Source organism: Haliotis asinina, chromosome 10 (assembly GCF_037392515.1).
Source record: "Haliotis asinina isolate JCU_RB_2024 chromosome 10, JCU_Hal_asi_v2, whole genome shotgun sequence".
NCBI lineage: Eukaryota > Metazoa > Mollusca > Gastropoda > Lepetellida > Haliotidae > Haliotis > Haliotis asinina.
Window position 1 is genome coordinate 1,280,125 of NC_090289.1, and position 21,904 is coordinate 1,302,028.

Sequence of the window (21,904 nt, forward strand, 5' to 3'; positions counted from 1 at the left end):
GTGAACATGTCCTTTACATATTGGTCTGTAGGTAAGTAAATGAATTTGACATAAAAATAAGTTCTCCCCTGACCATTACCATGTCAAGATCCTATTCCAGGTATCATGATGAACCACCACAGACACTGGCCATGGTTTAGGCACTCACTTAAAACAAGATGATATAGGACAAACTTTATGGATGACAACTTCTTTTGTTTGTAAGAGATTCTTGTAGTATTGTCGAGCATATTTTGCCTGTGATGGTAACGTGTATGTTAATGACCTTAATACCATTCTGTGAGAGATATAAAGATGTTAAACACCTGTGTTTGTTCCACTACTGCCAAGAAATGACAGCTCACACACACATGTGCCCTAAATGTATATTGTCGAATCTTCCCTTAATGGATAAATCCTTGGCAGTATTTCAGACTTAGCACAATGTTGCTGCTGTAATGACCTTACACCAATACCTGATATCAAACCAGCTCAGTACAATAACTAAAGCAAACTTGTCACAATGATCAGTCTAATCACAAACCTATGTCACGGTACTTGCGTCCACCAAGTGAGCTTGACTAATTGTCATGCTGTTAGAGGAATAGAACACACACACTCCAACTAGCCCAGTAACATGATCAATCAGGTGATCCTTTCTTGGTTACAAGGATTAAGTTAATCCACATTAATCTTGGAGTGTCTATCTTAAACTCCTAGCTGTATGCTGAGATCCAGACCCCGGGCTGTGTGGTGGATGGGAGGGCAGAACATATATATCTTTGTTGTCAGACAGGTATCATAGTCCAGGCTAAGTAACAGAGATGTGGGATCTGTGTTGTCTCAGAGATCAACAGTAGGCTAATACCCTTTCTGCCTAACTGTTCAGGTCTTCTTATGGTTGCCTGGCTCTGGGCCCAGTGTGATGAGTACAAGTTGAGTTCATAGAGCATCAAGTGTTGATCGTGTATATATAAATGGGGAATTAAATGTTGCCTTCTTTATTGATTTTAATTATAATGAAATAATGCTGTCATGAATGACTAGTTTGTGTATTTTTTAAGGTTCATTTTCAACAGAAAAGAAAACTGACTGCTCTTATAGAATTATTGAAGCATTAGTTGTAATATTACCAAAAATAACTTACATCGAATGAACATTAAGTAAATGTCATTATGTTAAATTACGTACAAACACTAATATGCATGTGTACGTACAGGTGATGTTTGTAAAGCAGATATTTCCGTTGACCGACATTTCCCTGATTGAATGGTAATCAGTTACTAGTCAGTATCAATGTCTGTAATAACCCGGGTCTGTATCTTACTTCATGAGTTGAGTACCTGGCATGTGACCACCTGTGTGTGGACTGTCGACATCAGCTCCTGCCACCCCAGACTCACCCTGTGTTACCCTGATATCTGTCAGGTGTGAATCAGTCACACACAACCGGCCTCTGTTCTGCCCTATGACTCAAATTTCAAAATATAGATCTTCATTCCCAAATCGTCACCTAGGGTTAAACAGGCAGCCATTGTTCTGTGAGCCTGTCGTGATTGGCAGCAGTTTCAAGGTACACTAACACGCTGCTGGCCCACTGCTCATCTAAAGAGTAGGTCTGTGATTTGTCGATAGCTGTGCTCATAGAGGCATTTGCCCTCTGTGACTTCTCAGTCGGGAAAACAGTGACCATTTCAATTAAATGCCAAGTAGAGTTGATAGTTCTTCACACTGTGCCACCGTTACAAGCAGGTAGGTTGTTTTATACATGATCTCTATATACTTGCATGTCACTGATGTAGATACTACAGCAGGTATTGTTTTATATGTGACGACTACATACTTACATGTCACTGAAGTAGATACTACAGCAGGTATTGTTTTATACGTGACGACTACATACTTACAGGTCACTGATGTAGATACTACAGCAGGTATTGTTTTATACGTGACGACTACATACTTACATGACACTGATGTAGATACTACAGCAGGTATTGTTTTATACGTGACGACTACATACTTACATGTCACTGATGTAGATACTACAGCAGGTATTGTTTTATAAGTGATGACTACATACTTACATGTCACTGATGTAGATACTACAGCAGGTATTGTTTTATACGTGACGACTACATACTTACATGACACTGATGTAGATACTACAGCAGGTATTGTTTTATACGTGACGACTACATACTTACATGACACTGATGTAGATACTACAGCAGGTATTGTTTTATACGTGATGACTACATACTTACATGTCACTGATGTAGATACTACAGCAGGTATTGTTTTATACGTGACGACTACATACTTACATGTCACTGATGTAGATACTACAGCAGGTATTGTTTTATACGTGATGACTACATACTTACATGTCACTGATGTAGATACTACAGCAGGTATTGTTTTATACGTGACGACTACATACTTACATGTCACTGATGTAGATACTACAGCAGGTATTGTTTTATACGTGATGACTACATACTTACATGTCACTGATGTAGATACTACAGCAGGTATTGTTTTATACGTGATGACTACATACTTACATGTCACTGATGTAGATACTACAGCAGGTATTGTTTTATACGTGACGACTACATACTTACATGTCACTGATGTAGATACTACAGCAGGTATTGTTTTATACGTGACGACTACATACTTACATGTCACTGATGTAGATACTACAGCAGGTATTGTTTTATACGTGATGACTACATACTTACATGACACTGATGTAGATACTACAGCAGGTATTGTTTTATACGTGACGACTACATACTTACATGTCACTGATGTAGATACTACAGCAGGTATTGTTTTATACGTGACGACTACATACTTACATGTCACTGATGTAGATACTACAGCAGGTATTGTTTTATACGTGATGACTACATACTTACATGTCACTGATGTAGATACTACAGCAGGTATTGTTTTATACGTGATGACTACATACTTACATGTCACTGATGTAGATACTACAGCAGGTATTGTTTTATACGTGACGACCACATATGCACATTACTGATGTTGTGTACATCAGTATTAAAGTAGTGTGGCAGTGTTCTGGGTATACAACATACACATTATTACTGTGGTGCACACTTGAGCACAACATCCGCCTCTGGCATATATGGCAGACCCTGGTCAAATAGACACTGACTCGTCATCAAAACAGGATAATTGGATTCTTTATAGGTGCTTTTTGTTTTTTTATTTGCCTTCCACTAATTAGAACTTCTTTGAAGTAATTTCCAAGAATTAGAATATAAGATATACTTTCAATGCATAAATTTGCGTAAATTTGAAAACACCATTTTTTGTAGACAGTAATCAACCCACTTGTCTGGAACCAGTTGACTTTACTGTTACTCATTAATGGCAATATATATTCAGGCTGATGTTGGACACACATTCAGTTCTGTTTCACTTACCCAACACGTACCCCTGCTGTTCATCATCATATTTTTGGAGATGGAAAGTTTGTTGAGACCCAAGTGTATGAGTCATGATTTTTGTGCATAGTATGTTTGTACAGCAAACATTTGTTGTACATTTTGGGTTGAGGAATGTTATTCACATGGAGAATGTGTGTCTGGTAGGATGGTGACTGTCATCATGTGTGCAAGGATTAGGGAACACATACTGGTCTGTCTTGGACTACTCGGGGACAATATGAGACCATCAGGGACGGTCGGGTACTGTATAGAGGCTGATATACATCTATAAGTATATTGGAATGCATAATGCACATGACAAATACTACTCACCTGTGGTCTGTAAGAACTGACCAACACCAACAACTTACTGACCAGTAACACCTGTACATTCTGCCTCACCTTACTGAGGAGGCACACACTTGTCTATTTATAGTGTTTTATGTATGTATTTTTTCATCAAATCACTTGAAATTGACAGAAAATGATGAAATACATGCAGATTACTGCACAATGGCAACACGAATATGAAAAACACATGATATTTGTAAACTGTGCCTTTTCCTTCTGAAATTTCATACACCTTACTGGACACCAACAAAACATAATCAGTCTGTGGTCACAGTAACCATGGACCTACTATGAAGGACACCCAATGTCCAGAATGTCTATTTGAAAAGCCTCTGGTCACTCATACGACAGATGAAGCCTCATCAACAGATTGTTACAAATGTTGTAGCCTTGATACCTTCCATAACTGAGATAAGTCATTGTAACTGTAGCATCACTAACATGCTGAACCTTTGTGACATGAGGAAACAGAAAGCTAAAAGGGATATTTCAGCCTACAATCCTATCATTGAGTCCATGTGAGTCCATGTGTGTAGCTAAAAATCCACCGTAATTCAAGAGATCTTCTTTTTTGGGGGGTTTGTTCGGAGTTGTGTGATCATGTCAAACTTTAGATCATATTTGCCATTATGTTCCAAGTTGAAATGTGATGCAACTGGTTTATCACGTTTGTGTGTGATATCATACATATCTGACAGTTGGATTCTGAAACATCTTATAGTTTCGCCATTATATTGTTTGTTGCAGTGTTTGCAAGTTAGTACGTAGACTACATTGCGGGATTGGCAGGTGTCGCTTTGTTTATTGAAGACCTTGTGTGTGACAGAGCTTGTGACATTAGGCAAGAGACATCATGTCTTGCAATAGCAGACTTTTACAAACAAGAACAGTAGAAATTGTAATGCAAATGTGAAAGGGGAACATGAACTGATCAGCAACATCTGTTTAATGTTCTTGCTCTGCTTATACCTTTTAAAAGCATGACCAGAGAGTAGGTGAATCACTGACATCTGATAGTGTTATCCAGCACCAACAGCCCAGCCATCCAGTCACATACCCATGTCTTAATTACAGGATGTCATAGATTTACTAGACATTCCAACAAATTTGATTCTACCTAAACTAATATTTTCTTAAAGGTGAAGGTCATTCTGGGAAGCGGGATTCTGGGCAGGTGCTCAGTAAGCGCCTGATAGAGTACGCCAGGATGAGTTCAGACAAAGACTCTGACCTTCATTCCATGTCCATGTCTGCTGGCTCAGATCATCAAGATGTGGTCATTCCCACAGACATCTCACAGCAGGTGAGTCAGCATATTCACACAGTATATCACTGTTCACAGCAACTGGTCAAAACTGAATGAATTGTGTATATAAACTGCCTGAACCTGTCAAACAGCCACAACTGATATTTGATGTCACATGACAAATATCTCCATCGTTTATCACTAATATTTGTTTCAAAATACATATTTTGTCTAGTTTATGAATATCCTGATAGGAGTCATCTATATCTTAGTGTCTATGGTTGTAGACAGAGGTTCATTCCCAGGAAGGGCTCAGCTTCTATGACTCGGGCATCGGCAGGGACATATCTGACTCCTCTTCCCAGGGCAACCACATCGGCCCTGTAGCATCATACAAGAAAAAAGTAAACCAACGGCAGCTGTCACCTGTGAAGTCTTCATCCAATGGGCCGTCACCCCCACCTAAGAAAGGTCAGAGTTAGGAGAAGTATCCTGGATGCACCACACTTGGTGGTTTGTGAACAGTATCTAGGATGTACTCTGTTTTATACTATTACAGGATTCATTTACAGGCTTTGTGGAAGAAACCATTTCATTGTTCTGTTATAGGAAAAGATTGGAAGGAATTCTTTGAGACCCCATCTGCAGTAGAGAGACGTAGGATGGGCATGGTTAAGAAGGACTTTGAGGAGGGCAACATGAAGAAGATGTCCAGTCTACCCCCCATCTCCTACATCAGCTCTGACCTCCCTACATCCCCAGGGGAGGCTGGTCTCCGGCTCCTCCACACTGTCAGGGTGGCAGAGAAGGTGGGTGGACTTACAGGCGAAAGTGGAATGTTTTTCAAACTTCCACATGCATACTTTTCGGAATAATCAGAGTACTTAAGATTCGTTTGACGCTTAACATGAATAAATACTGTACTGCGGATAGTAAGTTGTACATATCTTTCAGGACAAGTCAGATTTCGAGAAGCACAAGGTGGAGGCAGTTCCAGGTCGTCTCAGTGTCCACACGCAGAACGTGTAAGTGAAAGAGGTGTTCCAAAGAAGGGACTGTACACACAAACATGAATAAGATAAAAACAACTTAATAAATGTAACGTAGTGAGACAGAATGTTTGTTAGTGAGATTATAAAGCATTGATGAAAATATAATTATATATATTTAGTATGTCTTAATCCAGTATGTCTGTAAATATATATGAACACAAACAAACATTGAGGGTACATTAACCCATGGGGCCCGAGGGACAAGTGAACAATGTATTTATCTTACAGAACACCTCAATGTTAATTTTGAATTGTGAAAAGCATCGGTAAAACATATGCGAAACATCGGTAATTTCCATATTTCATACATGATTCAATGTTACTCAAGATAAAGAATTACTTTCACAAAGTACCAAATGAGTTTGGCTTTCCCAGTGGGTTGAAATGTTACTCGTTTGTACATGGGATACATTAAAAATAATAGAAGAGCACTCAGCGAGTCAGAAAACAACATTTATGTTTGAGGTAAGATAAATGTATTCAGTATGTTTTAATCCTGGTGTGTGTATCTACCTGAAGTAAGTTAAGCATCCTCTCAGAAATATCTCAGTAATGGATGCAACACACGCCTGATGTTCACCACACTGCTTCATATGTTCCAGAGACTCTGGGAGAAGTAATTTCGGTGTCCTTCAGATGCAATGGACAACCAATGTTCCTGTCGTTCCTGTGTCTGGTGGTCGTCAGCGCAGGAAGAAGTCTAGTCATATGACAAGGTCGTACAACCCTGACCTTACCCTGCCTCCACTGGACAAAACTGGGAACATCCACCACAAACCCCAGTAAGTAGCCCAATCGTTGATATTGTTGAGGTTTATCAGTGGACAAGTCTGGGAACATCCTACACAGACCCCAGTAAGTAGCCCAATCATTGATATTGTTGAGGTGTATCAGTGGACATGTCTAGGAACATCCACCACAAACCCCAGTAAGTAGCCCAGTCGTTGGTATTGTTGAGGTTTATCAATGGACAAGTCTGGGAACATCCACCACAAACCCCAGTAAGTAGCCCAATTGTTGATATTGTTGAGGTTTATCAGTGGACAAGTCTGGGAACATCCTACACAGACCGCAGTAAGTAGCCCAATCATTGATATTGTTGAGGTGTATCAGTGGACATGTCCATGAACGTCCTACATAGACCGCAGTAAGTAGCCCAACCATTGATATTGTTGAGGTTTATCAGTGGAGAAGGCTGTGACTTAATCACAGATGCAGATGTCAGGGAAAGTATGGCTGCATTTTGGAATCAATTGTTAACAAGCAAGTGTGAGATGGATTGGAATATTTGTGAAGGAGTGTTGTTTCATGTGGTGACCTTTATTAATTTCTTGGATATAATCCACAGATAATTTAGTCATAGATCTGTTTGACATTTGCACATTCTGCCCAATCACCACTAAATATATATCAAGTGCATAGGATTTAACTGATGGGCAAAAACAATATAAATACCTGTTTGATGTTTACTAAAACATGCAAGTTTAGTTTTTATGGGTGTTACAGTTATGGTTTGGACTTCAAGTTTGCATCAGTGACTGTGTTCATCTTGATAATGTTTGAATCAAGGATTCAGTGGTAATCTGTATTTTGGCCAGCAGCTCCAATGTTGTTTTTCACTGATGAGATTCTGCTTGTGCTCTTGTGTTCATTCCGACAGATCAGCTTAGTTCTTGCTGCAGCAGCTGTAACAGTTAGACATCCTGTGAGGACGGTGGGTGAGAACTGACCACGGAACCTAGGAGTTGAATAATTGCTGATAGATAAACAAGGGCTCACGTTGGAGATGACTGTTGTTTCTGCAGCTAATGTACAGCTAATCGTAATGATGTTGGTCTTGGTTCCAGTTTGTCCTACATGGATGAGACCAGGTTCCCAATGGTTCAGTCGGCGGTGGAGAGTGACTATGTCTGGGAGAAGCCCCTGCCACCTCCACCCATTACCAAGTCTCGCACAGTGATCTCCCCTGTCCGCAAGATTGCACATGACCACATGTGTCGCCATTACAAACTAGCCAAGAAGAAGCTGCATCATTACATATCTGTAAGTATTGATGGAAAGTAACTCTGTATTGATTACAGAATGTATACACTTGTATGTCAAGGTTTTCGTACCTGACATATTAGTATTTTACAAAATAATATTGTGTTTATATTTACAGAAACTAATATTTGAATGTACAATCAGCATTTAAGTTCAGTAAGAAATATTTTTGTTACTGTTCAGTAAGGAGGCATACTGTAATGATGTCTGTAGGTTTTGAACAGTTCATGCTTCAAATTATCAGATCAATTTCCAATACATGGACATTTGTTTACTTTAACACTATTTGCTTAAGCTCATATAAACACCTGGTATAAATAGTCCACCCATACACAGTGAAGGGTTTGCTTGCTACTTAGAAATATCTGAGAACACTGGTAGATAATGAGCAAGACCAGTTCCACACACTGTTGTGTTTATATCTCACTCCTTCACTCTCTAGCAATGCCAGGAATAATATTTCCACGACTCAGTGTTGTTCCACCATGTTGCAGGCTGACCTCCTGTATTACTACATGATGGGATGAAATAGTGAGAATCATTGTCACATGTAACATTTACTCACATGTGTTTTAATGATTTTTTTAATGCTTACCTAAAAGATAACCAAGTATTTAGCTAATGTGGATTTAGCTGAAAATATACTACCAACCATGAACAGGAATGGTATGGCTATATGTGAGTGCTGTACGTCTAGTGAGATGTTGTACTGTCTTATAGCATTTCAGTTTTCTCTTACTCACTGTTTGTTTGTACTGTAGCTTGGAGTGATTCCTGTTGTTTCTCTTGTTAGTGATGGAGACATGGAGTGTTACCACCACCCACACACCTCACAACACTCCATTTGAAATCATCCATTTCTAACATTCTAACATCCCAACCCCTTTGACGGAACATGTATTCATGTGGACCACCCCAACTCCTTTTTCAACCTACAGTTTCAAATTGTCCTGTATGGTTTCCATTAGAAGGGCAACTGTCTCGCCCATACCATCTGCATGCCATATTAACCTGTGTGACGACACTTTCTCTAGCAGCATAGCTTCCCTTTTCGTAGTATTCTTTTCGTAGTATGTATCTTTTATTTCACCACAACAGGTTGTTCATTTTGCTTTTTAAAATGGAGGCCCATTTTTTCGACTGCTATTTAGCATACAGTGTCAGACGATGCAGTGAAGGTGGGTACATGGGGTTTGAGGGTAGGGTTCAGTGAAGCTGGATACATGGGGTTTGAGGGTAGGGTTCAGTGAAGGTGGATACATGGGGTTTGAGGGTAGGGTGCGGTGAAGGTGGGTACATGGGGTTTGAGGGTAGGATGCAGTGAAGGTGGATACATGGGGTTTGAGGGTAGGATGCAGTGAAGGTGGATACATGGGGTTTGAGGGTAGGGTTCAGTGAAGGTGGATACATGGGGTTTGAGGGTAGGGTTCAGTGAAGGTGGATACATGGGACTTGAGGGTAGGGTGCAGTGAAGGTGGGTACATGGGGTTTGAGGGTAGGGTGCAGTGAAGATGGGTACATGGGGTTTGAGGGTAGGGTTCAGTGAAGGTGGATACATGGGGCTTGAGGGTAGGGTGCAGTGAAGTTGGGTACATGGGACTTGAGGGTAGGGTGCAGTGAAGATGGGTACATGGGGTTTGAGGGTAGGGTTCAGTGAAGGTGGGTACATGGGGTTTGAGGGTAGGGTGCAGTGAAGATGGGTACATGGGGTTTGAGGGTAGGGTGCAGTGAAGGCTGGTACATAATGTTTCAGAGTAGGATGCAGTAAAGATTGGTACAAAATGTTTGAGGTCAGGACACAATAAAAGCTGGCTCATAATGTTCGAGGTCAGGACACAATAAAGGTTAGCACATAATGTTTGAGGTCAGGGTTTAATAAAGGCTGGCTCATAATATTTGAGAACAGGGTGCAATAAAGGTTGGCACATGTTTTAGGTGAGGTTGCAGTAAAGGTTGGTACATGGGGTTTGAGGGTAGGGTGTGCAGGGTGTGATCCTGAAGGCATAATTGGAAGTCAAAGTGAAGATATAACATCTGGGTTAATTTGTTTGGCTGTCTCTAACAGAGATCATATATATGGTGACTGTTTCCAGTGACAAACATGATATGCAGACCATGCTCACAGCAGGTCAACCCAATACCATATTCTTGATGGGAATTGTTTCCATAAATGTTGTTACCACAGAATATTAAGATCTATATGTGTCTCAGTATTCTTCAGTATACAACAGATAACAAAAGACATGCACTTGACAGTATCATTAACTTTATTTTGAAATAGTTTATATGTATTTTAATAATCTGTGTTTGTGAATGATGCTCTAGGCTTGTGCATCAGTTACATGTTTTGGGCTATCTCTTCCAGAGCAAGTCTCCGCGTCAGTTCCCATATGAAGCTCAAAGATCCAGCCTCCATGACCTTCACCTTCCTAGTCTCAACAAATCCAAATATGTCCGTCATGCAACTTTACCGCCCCTACAGCTGGGGATGCTTATGGATTGCATCAAAGTGGATGCCTAGTCTTTTACAGACCTGCTACAGTTTGTGTTGATCATTTATTACAGTTTTGTTGCAGAATTACTAAAGCTAATTATCAGTGACAAGTATCACAATACAGGCTTGCCTTCATGTATAATATATTTTTCTGTATAATGTTTTCTTCAGCAGAATCTTTTTACACACTCAAAATTCCTGTATTTGATATTTTCATCTGTGTTGAAAAAACGAGGTTTATACATGCACTTGATGAAGTCTTTAGAGTTTGGAGATGTATTGTGATTAGTTTACCATTTTGTGTTGCTTGGATACATGTTTACTTGCAAATGTCAATTCCTAGTCCATTCAATCAGCTGAAATGAAAGTGTGATAGGCATTAAGAAACCTATGTAGTTGCTGTGATGGACTTCTGGAGGATCTGTGCTACTGCTGAGGGTATCCACCAGACCACAGACTTCGCTCCGATTCAGTCCCAGTGCCTTAGGCTGTGCTTTCCTACTGATATTTCCATACTGTAAATGTGACTAGTTTCAACAAGGAACTATTTATTGTTCATTCTCCAAGTTTTCGAGCTGCTGTCCTATTTTATATGCTAAGAAAAGCATGATTACTTCATAATTAATTGAGATATACGATGAGAATTTCATGATACTGCAGATAATCATTACCTCCCGTTTGTTTTTGATTAATAATCATTATTTCACACTTTTTTCATAAATCATGATTATTTTTCAATGATTTGAGAGAACATATGTTACATTTGACAACCTTCTAAAATTACATTCTGTATTCACACATTTGAGACAAATCGTGATAGAAGTTAAAATTTAATGAAGCTTTGTGTTTTGAAATATTTATTGATGACAGCTAGGGCTAAATCAAATTGTTGACATTTTTAGTCATATCAAAATTCACATGTTTCGCCTGTTTCGCTATGATATTTTGATATGATATAAATTGTGTTCACAATTATAGTGAAAGAATGTGCTAATTCTCCATTGGTATAAACATGAATTTCAACCTTAAATTTTGTTCACTATATTAAGTCTTCTGAATATATCATCACTGGTAATGTTTTCAATAATGCCTCACATTACGTAATGAGTAATCTGTATGGTATTCAGTTACCAGTCACAACATCGTGCAATACATTATGTGGATCTCAGGGTTCCCTGGATATAGCAAGAGAAACTCATGGAAAACAACATGTAGCCTTCAACATATAGACATCCATACAATACACTGGATCATATTTTCACATTTCTGATTTGTACCTGCAAATAAACAATACTTTTAATCCAATTCACTTCCAGGTTCAGGTTGTTGCTAATTTCTTATCCAGATTTGAAATGTAAACCATGTGATGTTACCATGGTAACAAAAAGGCACTTCTTGCTTTAACTGATATAAGCTCTTCAGTGTAAGTACAAACTATATCTGCATAAGCCACTGATATTGAAACTGTTAGGTGATGTACTTCCCTCGTTTGACTCGTAGTTGCCTCAGCCAGTGAGTTAGCATCAGGTCATCCAGACTGCATGTATACAAGACTGTGATACTGTTAATATCTGTGATAGATCTATATCTGAAATAATAACATTAAATATTTGCAGTGATCAGTTCATGTATTCTCTTGTTTGTCCACGTACCTAACAACAGAAATGGCATCTCCCATCAACACTAACAATAGAATGGCATCTCCCATCAACACTAACAAGACATGGGAATGTCATGGTGTTTGCTGTATGTGTGAGTGAGTGAGTTGTAATTACGTGGAATCAGCTCGTGGATGGAGGAAAGCCTACAGAAGGTAACAGCTTCAGTCAGAACCTATGTGTCTTGTAGCTCATGTTGAGCAAACCTGGAGTGGAACCATCGATTACACAAGTCCAGCATTCTTCGTGCAGGAGCCCAACTCAGCTGGCGCCCTCCTGTGAATGCAATGATGAATAACATTATATTTACGGATTTAAAACTGGTCTGACACAAACGTCAGACAATGGTACATCATCACTGACATGCTAGACAGTGTTGTACCACATTACTATGGCCATCCCCAGAACAGTCTTCATGGAAGATAATGTCCAGAACGGTCTTCGTGGAAGATAGTGTCCAGATCGTGCACCGTTGGTGATTTCTTATGTGAAGATGAGGTAGCATATCTACCTTGGCCACCTAGGAGATCTCAGTTCCATAGAATTCTACGTTTGGGTTGCAGGGTACACCAGAAAACCCAAAATTTGTACAAAATGTGATCTAATGCAAGAACGCCTCCATCAAGAATGGAGCCTATGCCTCAAGGCCAGATTCAACGTGTGTACAGTCAATGAGGGCTGGGCTGGGATTGGGATTTCTTGAGGATCTTGAGAATCTTCAAAATTACCGCAAATATATACGACTACAGTAACCAGAGAGTCAATATTTTATCGTGTTTATCAATAATACTACTGATCTGTTCTTTTTGCATTTAGATTTGCCATGTAATTATTGTTTGAATTTAACAGGTAGGATAAGTTCCTTCGCTATGGTAACATACTGGAACCATAAAATTATGGACAGTGTGTATTCCCTATGCATTCATTTGCTGTGAACGAACTATTAGTTCGGGGTGGCTTACTTGGCATGGCAGCACTAGCACCTGGGGGTTCACCATTCTTTCAGGATCTTAGCAGTTGTCGGAACCAGCTGATACAGAAGTCCACTGGTTTGGTGACTAGACCACTGCCTTTAACCTTTGCTGATTTGTTTGTTATTTACCGCCACATAGAAATTGCTGAATGTAGTCGCAATCTTTTTCTCACCCAAAATTAATCAATCACCTTTTGCTGGCCATCAGCGCGCCATTGCGAAAACAAACAAAGAAACTTTAGCAGCTTTTCTTTATGTTAATACCTAATATATTTACGTTCCACAAATAACTGCCCCAACCAAAACAGTGGCAACTGATTCAGTTCTTCAATACCTCGGTTGTTTACTGTTTCAGAGCTGTGTTAAACTAGTCCCATGACCTTGTACAGACGAGCACATTGCCCAGTCGTTGATGTAAGAAACGGTCCTCCGTTATTGGCGCTGGATAGGGAGAGTGAAACAACATTAGGTCACGTGTTTGTTTGTTTGTTTGCTAATCCAGACCTAACAGAACTCCTGAACAAACGAACTTAGGTGTCCGTTGTTGTATTCTGCGCAGGGTCTACAATCTTGAGTTCAAACAAAGCGTCAACATCATCCTCGACAAAGTCTTCACCAGTTCTGGCGACGCCTACGACAACATCGGTGTGTTTACGTGGCCGAATCGCGGTGGCTGACGTGAGTTTGACGACTGCTGGGTTTCTTAGTTATTATACATTTTAACTTCCTTCTATTTCATATCTGCAAACAGCATTTTGTTCTTTTGACGGAAGTTACAGGTCACGCGTAGTTAGACATATTCGCCACTGATCATACCCATCAACGTGTATACTCCTCAGATTAAACACCCACAGCAGTCACGAACGCGTAATCTGACAATATAATATGTTAGCTGTGTTTAGCTTTACCCCGTGGCGTGTGGAATTGTATTTCTTTACAGACTTTAAACCCTTGCACCAATCGTCTCGACGTGAAATAAGGAAATAATGCATTAAATGAGGACAAATTCTAGTCATCTTCATTTCATCGGTCATCTTTCGCCCAGTGCTTTCGTTTTTGTGTTCCGTGTTTGCAGTGCCGGGTTTTAGAAAATCAGCACTGAAACAAGTACCTCAAATTCTACTGTACCGACGACAGGGTGACAATGCTGTTTTAGAAAGAAACACATTTTTAATTAGACACAAAATTTTACGCGGTAACTTCGCTTTGTTATAAAAGCAATGTTGCATTCGCAGTTGATATTCTGAACAAAAAAGAATCTTAAGTACTTATCCAATACACATTTTCGTGTTATATTACATTTTTCTACTGTGTTGCAACACAGACAACATTACCTGGGAGTGGAGTTATGTCACCAGCTGGTGGGGTCATGTCATTATGCCAACAATACTGGTGGTAGCCGAACAGCAGCAGACAACACCGTGCAGTCTGTTTTATCACCCTTCAAAAGTTTGGACAAAATCCTCATTGGAGGTGTTTGATTGCTCATGGATACCAGATCAGTTATAGGATTAGGGGTCACATCGTGTACAAGGTTTGTTAGAGGGTGGAATCGCAGGTGTGGGCGGATGTCTGTAGTGAAATAGGCACCATCTGAAACCATCTGTATTCCTTCAGCCAGAGTACGGGCGCTGAGCACTGCGGGTATGGACGTCTTAGTTTAACCGATGTGTAGCTGAACGAGTCAGAGGTAATAATGGAGTATGTGTAAGTTTTTGAAGCGTTTGTCCTACGAACAACAGACCTTCAGACGACAAGCGTGTATTACAGGAACAGTGTGTTTATTACCAGAACAGACTTGCCTACCTTTCCTAAACAAGCAGATATACCAAAAAACAAAAATAATAAAATTATTAAAAAAAACAAATCTCAATAGAAACATAACAAAGCTGAATCTTGGATTTGAAACCCACATTCAAAGGTTTCTTTCACACCAACTAGTTATGGTTCCTCAGGTGACTGACCAGCCCATATCTACAAAGATATGCTGGATGAAGAGTGTCCCATTGTTCTAAATGGACACGACGTAATGTGTAGAGTTGTATCCCTTGGCTGGCGGGATCTGTGATCCTTGGTTTTTAATGGCGTGGTGGCCTAGTTATACCAACATGCTGGTGACCCGGTAAACGTCCTGCTGCATTCCCTGTGTATAACTTCCCCCAGGGCCTTATTCTCGAAACGTTCGCAGCCCTAAGAATCCTTAACTTTGATTTGATCGTAGCCAATGTCTTGAGAATGGGCTTACGAAGTTCGTAGTGATACGAACGTTTCGAGAATAGCCAGCCAGGCTATCAGATACACTGCTGAAACCAGCGCCATCATACAAGTGTTATCGATGTTTACATTACGTCAATGCCCACAGCAGGAACTTCTAGTAAACTGTTATCATGATCTGGAGTTTATTTCCTACTGCAAAATATTCCCTGTTGAGCGGTAACGTTGTGTCAGTGTCTGTAAGCAAAGCAGTTGTTAGGCTGTACATCTCAAACAGGGTAGTCCAGCTAGGCATTGCCTTCCTACACACTTTCAGACGTTCTCTCGTGAGAGGGAAATTGGTCAACGACAGGCCGTTCAAAGATAATCAAAATGTTGTGTGCAGGGTTTCACAAAAGGCAGCTGTTTTAAGTGCTATGTGCAACCATCAAATGGAAGTAGTTTAAAACTGCATTAAACTGCAACAGCAGGTACCACGAAAGACTCTACTGTGCGAACAAAACTTGAGTAAACAATGTCACCCAATGTATTTTACAGTTTGATATTTTGTTACATATCTAAAGAGATGTCCATGGACTGTCTATGTCTTAGGTTTTCTCTAAAAGTTGTTATACACTGACAATACATACTGAAACACGTTTCAGTCAAACTGTGAAATAAATCAACTACTGCTAAAATGAATTTACAATTTGTCCGATGTTACACATTGTAACACATAATAGATAAAGCTCCATAATGCAAAGATTCAAGATAAACTTCGGGCCGAGTATAAATCTCGTTTAAAGAAAATCTGGAGTTCAGAGCTAAATGCCCCGAAACAAGGTCAGAGCCACCAATACGTTTGCTATGCCAGTCCTCTCCTATTCCTTTGGAGTAGTGGATTGGACCAAACATGACATCCATGAGTCTTGACCGCCTGACCAGAAGGATCATATCTGATAACAGAGCACACCACCCTCGTTCCTCTCTTAATCGTTTATACATGCCAATCAATTCTGGAGGTCGAGGTTTGATTAATGTGGAGGTTCTTCATGATAGAATTTTGTTGTGTACTTTTGCACATATTTATTTGTCGAATGATCCACTGGTGATGAATGTCAAGACTCACGATGAAAGTAAGGAATTCCACAGCTATTTGAAGTGTGCTAAGGGTGTTGGACACAATCTGAAATTTGAGTTTGATATTGTTGATGGCGATGTACTTCTGGACGGTACAGCGATGGGAGTAAACCAGGTGAAGTCCTTTACCAAGTCTGCACAGAGTCGGTCCTTTGTAGAGAAGCTGTCTGAGAAGCCATTGCATCGTGTGTACATGCAGTGTGTGGAACAGAATAGCAATCCAACCGACTCCTTTGCCTGGATGAAGTCGGCTGGTCTCAAATGTGAAACTGAGGGCTTCCTTTTTGCTGCTCAGGACCAGTCACTTCCCACTCGCAATCGCCAGAATGTGAACATGAAATGGCGTCTTTGCAATGAATTTACAGAAACTGTCCGACACCTTGTTAGTGGATGCCCTTCCTTGGCACAAACAGCATATCTTAAAAGACATGATGGCATGGCTCGCTGCTTTTACTATCGTCTCCGCCATGCTGTGGCTTTGACCCCGAGGTTCACCCATGGTACGACCCTGAACATGTCCAGGGCGTCCTGGAAAATGATGCTTTTAAACTTCTCTGAGACAAATTCCAGTCAAGAAACCTTGTCCTTTTTGACAAAACCAATAAAATTATTTATATCATCGAATTTTCTGTCCCTTTTGACAGCAACGTGATTGACAAGATTCAGGAAAAGCATGATAAATATGTGTTCGAGCCTTTGTAATGTCTCGCTTGCATCCAAAGTACACTGTCGTCAGGCTCCCCATTGTTCTCGGTGCCCTTGGTTTGGTACCTCCTGATCTCATGGCGTAGATCAGGAGAGTGCCCGGGTTCTCCACCGGGAGCACAGCCCTTCTGACAATCTGGGTAATGTAGGAGGCTGCAGTGTTGGGGAGCCTTCATATTCTCCGGAAGGTTCTTGGTGGGTTCGACTAGGCAGTGGGAAAAATCCCTCTCGCTGTCTGGGCTGCGTGTAGAGGGGGCGAAGGCCCTGAGCTGATGATGAGCCTTACCGGCCTGACTGTGCCAGGATCACCCTACCCTCTCTGCTGCATATCTATCTCAATCTGTAAAACATAAGAATAATGTGGTCTTATAATGCTCTAATCTCCATGCAAGCATGCTCAAAGCCCTAACACACTGATTATATCATTTTCTTTTTTGCTGATACACAATCAGCAAGATATGAACTTCACATGCAGCTACCACATTGCCCCAGACATGTAACATCAATATACACAATATCGCAGTCTTAACCTTCCAGTGACGCACTGCAAACATATCTTAGCCAAGTGTTGTCATGTTTCATTGCATGATACGAGTGAGTGAGTGAGCGAGTTACGTTTTTAGCTTTTAGCAATAATCCAGCATTATCACGGCGGGGGACCTGAAATGGGCTTCACACATTGTACCCATGTGAGGAATCGAACGCGGGTCTTCGGCGTGACGAGCGAAAGCTTTAACCACTAGTCTACCTTAGCAGCCTCAAATATTACACACGAAGACCAATATACCACACCTAGGTAGCCCAGATACTCTAAAGACGGGGCATATATCAGATGAAGAAAAGGGTTCACTGCTGGAGACACTGTTTGAGTCCAGAACATGCACCTGCGTTCCTCCTCCTCCGGCCACCTGATGTAGGTTGTGGTCTGAAGCAGAGCGTACAGTGATCCGGTCATGTAGCGGTCGTCAATCTCTTCCAGAACAATCACGACCAAGTAGAATTCTCGCTCCAGGGCACGTGTCTGGACCAAGGTCAACTCAAACTGACACCATGGACTTTGGCTGAAGTGGTTCGACAACACCAAGACAACCTTTCTGCTCTTTTTCATATTGTCCATGATATTGTCGACAATGTAGCGCCAGGCGTGAAGTTCCTCTCGTGAATGCAGATGGTCGTCTGCTTCAATACTTGGAAGAAGATGATGTGTGACTCACTTGGAGTCTTCATCACAATACAGAACAAACGCGGCAAATGTCAAGGTCATATGCACGTTTTCATTCTTCTTCTGCTTCTATCGTAACAAAAACACATAATACCGGATGTGCCAGCGCCACCTATAGGCAAGGGAGATGAGAACCAGTAGCACGGATGTTGTTATCGAGAGTCCGAGGATCATCGGGGGGACATCCAGCAGTGTTGTTCTGTTACGCCGGCGTTGAAGATGGAGAGGGATTGCAGGTTGGATTGGCATGCACACCTGTATGAATCGCGATTGGAGACGGAAACGTTCCGGAGAAGGAAACCCACTGAATAAACCACAGATTTACGCACGTGCACATGTAAGTATTGTATTCTAATTTTACTGTTACCAGTTGGGTTCGAATGTTTAATACCGATTCAGACACTATTTCCAACGCATTTCTGGAAATATCGATGTTTTTCAGATTCTTCAAATTCAAATTCAAATTCAAATTAACAAACAACCCAGCTTCTAACATCACTATACTGTTTCCGTGGAGGTCAGGTTTCGACAACCGGAAGAGACTGCATATCACCTTTGGTCGAAAATACAACTGACAGTTGGCCAATTTCAAGGTCTCGAGGGCAGTGAGACTAGCAAAAAGTTTATCAAAAAGAGTATTATTTGCATCCGACATGTCATTACGGAACAAAAAGAGTTCCAGCAATCCCCGACACCCTCCTAAACAGTGAGGGTCCATATGATCCGAGAAAACACCATTGTCATTGAGGCTGTTGAGACTCAGGTTGGCAATAGCACTACTATTAAAAGCATGAACAGTTCCTTTGACATTTCCGAAGACGTTGTTGAGGTAGATTACAGTAAGTCGTGGAAGTTCTGTAAACGTGTTGGATCAATCAATTCCACTCGATTGTTCGTGATATAGAGATATTCGAGGTTGGTAAGACATTTAATATTGCTTCGGGATATACGGTTGCTGTATAAGTCGATATATCTTAGGTGGGAGTCGTTGCAGTGATTTTTACAGAATTTAGGTAGCTGTCTATTAAAATGTCACGTAAAGAGATGCTGGTCAGGTGTAAGGGGCCATAAGCCCTGGTACCGTACAGGTGGTTATATCCCACCGATAAAACACGTAGTGGCTCATGCAATGTCAGTCTGGAAAAGTTAAAGGTGTTTGCGATAAGACAGTTCTCCAGGGTGAATGTTGAAATGTTTGATCCAACAAGCGCGTCAATGAGGCAATCCACTCTAATAGAAAAGCCTGTTTCCCGACATATTGATGATTTGAATATTCTCGGGCAAACCTTCGAATGCCCCCGCAAGGTCATATGGATTGATGGAGTTGTACTGAAGATCGAGGTATTCTAAAGATGAAAGATTCTTGAAGGCAAGCCGAGATATACTCCGAATGTTATCATGACTAGGTATCAGTTTTCTTATGAAGGTTATATTGTTGAATGTTTCATCGGTAACCGTTATATTTCGTAAGGCATTGTGTGAGAAGTTCAAGCAGTGGTGTGTTATGTTAATTGCTGGGATATAGGTAAGGTTACTGTCTGATATACAACAGCATGGAGACATCCGGCTCTCCTCAGTCAGAGTATCGTGACCTGCAGGAACCTTCGGAAGAGCGAAACACATCACCAGAATCCCAATACACAGTCACCAAAGGATCATGCTGGCACCTCCCGGCACTGCTACCATTCTCGGTCCCACATTACATTCCTGCTTCTGAAAAAGGAACAGCTAGAATTACAACATTACAGGAAACCACAGGTTTATCCAGTGGTGGTCAGTAATACCTGGACCCGTCTTCTCGAAACGTTCGTAGCTCTAAGAATCCGTAACTTTGATCGTAGCCAAAGTCTTAAGAATGGGCTTAAGAAGTTCGTAGCCTATCCTGTACAGGCCGAAATTGCATCTTGTTTCAAGATACACCTGTGTTCTAATTGGTTTCCAGAAATCCCCAGTATACATTTACAATATACCCTTCATTCTAAAATATGGAATGAGCTGTCGATAACCACATGGAAAGTGCAACAAAATTAACTGCCATGATAACATTGAGTCAGAGACATCCGGTTTGAATTTTTTTAACAGTGTCAAAATTCACTCGCGGTGATGCAATCCATATGGACTTTACCTTGTATGTTTGGATGTTCATCCTCAACACTGTAGGTGATATTCACCAACTGACGTCCTCAATATTATACATGGTATTCATCAACTGACGTCCTCAATACTATACATGATATTCACCAACTGACGTCCTCAACACTATAAGTGATATTCACCAACTGACGTCCTCAACACTATACATGATATTCACCAACTACCGTCCTCAACACTATACATGATATTCACCAACTGACGTCCTCAACACTATACATGATATTCACCAACTGACGTCCTCAACACTATACATGATATTCACCAACTAACGTCCTCAACACTATACATGATATTCACCAACTGACGTCCTCAACACTGTACGTGATATTCACCAACTGACGTCCTCAACACTATAAGTGATATTCACCAACTGACGTCCTCAACACTATAAGTGATATTCACCAACTGACGTCCTCAACACTATACATGATATTCACCAACTGACGTCCTCAACACTATACATGATATTCACCAACTGACGTCCTCAACACTATACATGATATTCACCAACTAACGTCCTCAATACTATACATGATATTCACCAACTGACGTCCTCAACACTATACATGATATTCACCAACTAACGTCCTCAATACTATAAGTGATATTCACCAACTGACGTCCTCAACACTGTACGTGATATTCACCAAATAACGTCCTCAACACTATAAGTGATATTCACCAACTGACGTCCTCAACACTATAAGTGATATTCACCAACTGACGTCCTCAACACTATACATGATATTCACCAACTAACGTCCTCAACACTATACATGATATTCACCAACTGACGTCCTCAACACTATAAGTGATATTCACTAACTAACGTCCTCAATACTACATGAATCTGCATAGCTTTATTTTCTGACAATTCAAGTTTACCCTTTCGCAACAAAAGTGACAATTTTTAAGTTTCAGTAACGCATCGTTTTCCTTGTAGGAAGATCTAGTTTATGCATCGAGATTCAAGGTCAGCTCCTGTGTAATCACCTGGCTATGAAACCGAACAGTATTTAACTGTTTGCCTGAGGCTTTAACTCGCTGCCCTGTTTATAGAGACTGGAGCTAGGAGGAAATATACTCTTAAAATACACCACTGGACAGTCTAAAATAACTAAAGTATAAATAAAGTATCAGACACGCATTTACTCGCCGACGTATACTACAGACAATATGGCTCATTTGCGGTTTAAGGAAACTAACCCCACCTCTCCCAGCGCTAAGTCA

The 21,904-nt window shown here is 40.7% G+C and overlaps 1 protein-coding gene and 2 pseudogenes across 3 annotated transcripts in view; 1 reads left to right on the plus strand and 2 right to left on the minus strand.

Moving 5' to 3' along the window:
* The window catches only part of LOC137298140 (uncharacterized), a 34,619-nt gene extending 22,368 nt beyond the window's left edge, over positions 1–12,251 (plus strand). For 2 of the 3 annotated variants that reach the window (XM_067830249.1, XM_067830248.1), the window contains 7 exons: positions 4,934–5,097; positions 5,328–5,511; positions 5,650–5,849; positions 5,995–6,065; positions 6,695–6,874; positions 7,940–8,135; positions 10,501–12,251. In XM_067830249.1, the coding sequence (XP_067686350.1) occupies positions 4,934–5,097; positions 5,328–5,511; positions 5,650–5,849; positions 5,995–6,065; positions 6,695–6,874; positions 7,940–8,135; positions 10,501–10,656 (1,151 nt within the window). In that variant the 3' untranslated portion in view covers positions 10,657–12,251. Of the gene's footprint in view, positions 1–4,933; positions 5,098–5,327; positions 5,512–5,649; positions 5,850–5,994; positions 6,066–6,694; positions 6,875–7,939; positions 8,136–8,737; positions 8,814–10,500 lie in introns of all 3 variants that reach the window. The other variant, XM_067830250.1, reaches the window with a different exon arrangement.
* Positions 12,252–18,144: 5,893 nt separating this feature from the next.
* Positions 18,145–18,769, minus strand: LOC137297793 (toll-like receptor 2 type-2; annotated as a pseudogene).
* A 339-nt stretch (positions 18,770–19,108) lies between these two features.
* On the minus strand, positions 19,109–20,143 carry LOC137297794 (insulin-like growth factor-binding protein complex acid labile subunit; annotated as a pseudogene).
* Positions 20,144–21,904: the final 1,761 nt, after the last annotated feature.